At 36.7% G+C, this 4501-nt stretch overlaps 1 protein-coding gene across 1 annotated transcript in view; it reads right to left on the bottom strand.

Moving 5' to 3' along the window:
* Positions 1–3926: 3926 nt before the first annotated feature.
* LOC104545421 (gamma-aminobutyric acid receptor subunit gamma-3-like) overlaps positions 3927–4501 on the bottom strand; it is a gene marked incomplete at both ends in the record, with an annotated part of 2624 nt that continues 2049 nt past the window's right edge. Inside the window, one exon of the mRNA XM_010190562.1 lies at positions 3927–4009. Within this exon, the coding sequence (XP_010188864.1) occupies positions 3927–4009 (83 nt within the window). The remainder of the gene's footprint in view (positions 4010–4501) is intronic.

The raw sequence follows: 4501 nt of genomic DNA, 5'->3' as shown, positions 1-4501 counted from the left end.
GACCATAAAATGAACACCTTGAACAATTAACTTGCACAAGTGTGAGTGCAAATACGCTCATATTATTCTGCAGTATGCCTAGTCCTCACCAATTACGAAAAATCCAGAACATTCAAAAATCCTGCCAGTGGCTGACAAAGGAAAACCAAAACCACATAGGCAGCTGCAAACCAGCTGTGTGGCATTTCCAATGGAAAAGAGTTCCTTCAAGTAGCTTAGCCATACAGTCACTGGAGGCTGCAGAGAACTGGAAGCTGCAAAAGAAACAGATGACGGTGCTCTTCTTAATCAACTCTTCTGGTTTTTTTTGCCTCGTATTTCATTCAAAATACTCTCACTCCCTCAGAATAAAAAAAATAGTAGCCATTACTATAGAGTGGTCTTGTTATACTTAGTAACTACCAATGCATTTATCTTCCAATAATTTGTTTAAACACTCTTGAATCCTTATAAAATTTTAGCACCCACAGTATCCTATGGTAGGAGTTCCACAATTAATTGTTTAACTTCTCATATCCAGTCTACATTTTGCTGTATGTGTCCTTTTTGTTAATTCTTATGTTGTGTTCATCCTTCAGACAGAATCTCTTCTTCCTTACTGATTTTTATGTAAATCTTGACTACCTCAATAAACTAAATTTTGTTGAAGAATTCTGAAAATAAGTTATTTCTATAGTGCTCAAATCAGTGCTGTATAGAGGTAATTGAGAGAGTTTAATAAGCTATTTGAATAATAGAAGTAGCACAGCAGCCTTCCTTGACTCAGAAGGATAAATTAACCCAAATGAAGAACCACACTGACTGAATATTTTTATGCAGTAGTATATAGTACTTTAAAACAGGAAAATGCAACCACATAGAGCAAAAGCTATCAAAGATTGCTAAGCCAGGATCAAGTCACAGAACTGATTTTCTTCGCACTCACAGGGAAACACAGATTCATATCATGCATTGGCATTGATGCCAACATTGTAGCATCTCCATATTAAAGAACCCTGCTTGCCACATGGGGTTGATCAGAGCAGTCTGGTACACAGAGTGGGGAAGAGCTGTCACGTTGCGTAGCAGCCCTGCCTTTATGTTATTGGGCTCAATTTGTCATGCAAGCAGCGCGCTAAGTGCACATCTACGTAAGTACTGCAGCAACAGACACACACCTAATGTCTGCCCTAATATGCCAGATGACTCATCTCATCCTGTCATCTGAAGCACATACAAAACTTGTGCAGAGAGTAAAGAGCTTTCAAATTATTTCAATACTTTCTATTTCCTATAAAAGAGACTAGAGAGCTCCAGGAACGGTTCTTGAGCAAGATTTTCCACAGGAAGGGGTAAGTAGTTTTTAGTAACCACTGTTAGCACACTAAGACAGTCTCTTGTTTATGAGCTGCTGTTTTCTCCTTATTCATCCTGGCAACTGGACCAAGTAGAGCCCAGTATTCCGACTGAAGTGATATTAACTGCCCCAGAGCAACAACAGGGTTAGAGTGTGAATTAGCTGGCAGTAGAGGAAAATACTCTAGATATGATTTGAGATTAGTTTCACATTTCTGAAATATCAAGGGAAATTTATATAAAAAGTAAAAAATTTCAAATTAAAACCTTTTTCATGTTTGTGTAGAGATGCAGGAAATATTATCTGAAACTTGTGCTTTTTGAGATTGCCTACAGTGGAAACTGCAAAGATTTGTCTGTGTGCTGGGGAACAAACAAGAGGGATGCAGAAGGAATTTGAGCTGTGCTGTGAATTTTATAAACATTTTTATTTTATTCAAAGACATACATCTTGGAATCTGTAATCACTTTGTCCTCTCAGAAACTTGTCATAGCAGGCAGTAATAAATCACTCAGGCATTCACTCAGTCATTCACTTCATAATTCCCCCTGAGTGCCGCGTGTCTTGAGACTGCTATGAATGTACCCAACACTGAAAATACAACCAAGTTATGAAACAAACAAATCCCACAGGAGATGTCTTACTATTATGATAATAGTAGTGCTAAAAGTGCTCAAGGAAAAGAACACAATTCAGTATGAATTTAAAGAAATAAAACCATGTTATCAACATGACCAAAAAGGTTAAGAAACCTATAAGACATTATTTTAATATTCCTCCATGGGTTTTTCCTTCTGGCAAGAAACTACAAAGAACACACATAGAAACTGTGACACATTAAGCTTCCGCTTAATCCTATGTAATCTCCATCTCCACAGATGGTAGTACATGTATGATGGTAATACATGGACATTTTTGAGGGCAGAAGGGCTCTGAGCTAATAGATCTAAATTAGGAGGAACCTCTGCAAATCAAGATTTATTTGAAAGTTTGCCATGGAGCAGAGCCTTCTGAAGTTCCCACTAATACCCTCTCTCTTTAAATAAAAACCAGAAAGCATAACTTGGCAGTCAGCAGCTGCTTAGCTATTAGGGAATACAAGGTTGGAAGCAGCTTCCTTGTTTATTAGAGTTTACCTTCTTTGGATATTGCTAGCACAGGACCTATCAAAATTATGTGGTAGGTTTAATTAGTATCTCTGGACTAGGATTTAATTTTTAAGATCACACACTCCTTTCCCAGTACCTCAACAATTGAACAGCAGATTGCTGATTGCCACAAGGTAAGAGTAGCTTTATGCAGTAACTAAAGACAGCTGAGGTGCATATAGTTGAGTGACGAGTGTTCAGTAGCAGGAAAGCTCATTCAGGAGCTGTCTGCCTCTTGTTCGGTTGATTATGCATATCTTCCACACATTTTAATTAAATACACCACTATGTATTTTTGCCCAGGCTCACTTATATACATAGATCATAAAAAATGGCAACATAGTGATAGCGTTCTAAGGGAAAAGGGAAATGTTTACACTAGTAGATTTTTTAAAAACATTTTTCTGGGGAAAAAGAAGACTACACTGTAGATCAGCTGAAATTCAAATCCAGTTTCTGATTGACAGTCACTGTTTGCATACTGTTCATAAGTGGAAATTAATACCCTACTATCACAACAACGTATCTATTATGAAGATATTAAATAGTGTTATTCTTCTATCACTTTTTAAAAGATGAAACATAAAAGGCTATTTTCTAAACATGAAGAAAAACACAATACATTTCATATACATTTGTGGAAAGCACAAGTCTTGAGTCTTGGAGTTTAATAAAAGAAAAATCTTTAGTGAAGACCCTTTAAAAAATGTTTGTAAAACATTTCCATTGTGTGATTTTGGGTTACAAAATGCTGCCAGTATACCTATGAGCAGACAGCTCTCAAGCTTGTTCAAATGAATCATCATAAAGGTAACTTTTCCTCACAGTAATATTGGACCTCAAGATTAACTCACCTGACTTTTGTTTTCCATCCATTTCACCAATGCATTTGTTTTCCCTATTAGGTAGGTTTTAAATATACCAACAGCACTAGATACCATACAACATTGGGACTATTGGACAAGCTGAGCAATAAAAGGAAAATGAGACTCACAATAGTTACACCATTTACTTTTATTATGGAGAAGAGAGGCATTACCATGCTACTTGTTACAAACTCAGATGTTCAAAGATCGCTGTGCATGTCCCTAGGTTGGGCACCTCCACAAGAAAACTGCAATTTCTATTCTCATTTGCATGTGACATGATTGTACAGATTAACATAGCACATTCACTGGTATGAATGTCTGCTCCAGATGAAAATGTGACTACACTAAGAACTAATACAATTGGTTCTGGCAAAAATAACAGATTAAATATACTGCAGACTTCATTGTCCAAGAGTGCTAGAGAGGAAAACAAAAATTCCCTGAATATTTAAGCAAATCTAAACTTTCCATACCTGTTGTGGAATGGTTGAGCAACCTGACAGAAATCAGAATTAAACATGTGTCTCTGCATACTAGTCATATACAAAGATAAGGCATCAAAGCAGTACTTACAGCTAGAGAAGATCAGAGGACATGAGTGTTCATCCATGGGGAAATTGTGCAGCTGCAGCTGACACTCAGCATTGATGGTAAGTCTACAGAGAAACCAACCGCCTGTTACTACACATCAACACAATGAACAGCCAGAGGAGGACAAAGGGTAACTTTAGGAATCAAGAGCACCCTGACATCCATAAGTAAGGCCTGAAAGGAAAGGACTAAATGTATGCAGATTTTTCACTGGCTATTTAGGTCTGATCTAAAACAATGATGATTATCTAAAACCACAAATAATTTCAGACTCATCATTAAGAGTTTCCTAATTCCAAGAAATCTGCACATATGTTTTTCTCTAGACAATCATCTAGACATCACTGAAGGATATGAGATGAAAACAACTATATGTTACAAAAATAACAAGAAATATTGCTGTTGTGGTGGTATGTAATGCCACAAAATTAAAACCTCATAAAGGATCTTGGAAGGAACATTCTCCACATTTACTTATAGGGTGAACTTTCAGTCATTCTGGGCTTTCAAAAAATTAATAAATCACTGCATGCCATTCTTAGTTATACAGATGTAAT

This window comes from Mesitornis unicolor, unplaced genomic scaffold (assembly GCF_000695765.1).
Source record: "Mesitornis unicolor isolate BGI_N332 unplaced genomic scaffold, ASM69576v1 scaffold18538, whole genome shotgun sequence".
In the NCBI taxonomy this organism is placed as follows: Eukaryota; Metazoa; Chordata; class Aves; order Mesitornithiformes; family Mesitornithidae; genus Mesitornis; species Mesitornis unicolor.
The sequence above is the reverse complement of the archived record's forward strand: the minus strand, read 5'-3'. Positions and strand labels throughout refer to the sequence as shown.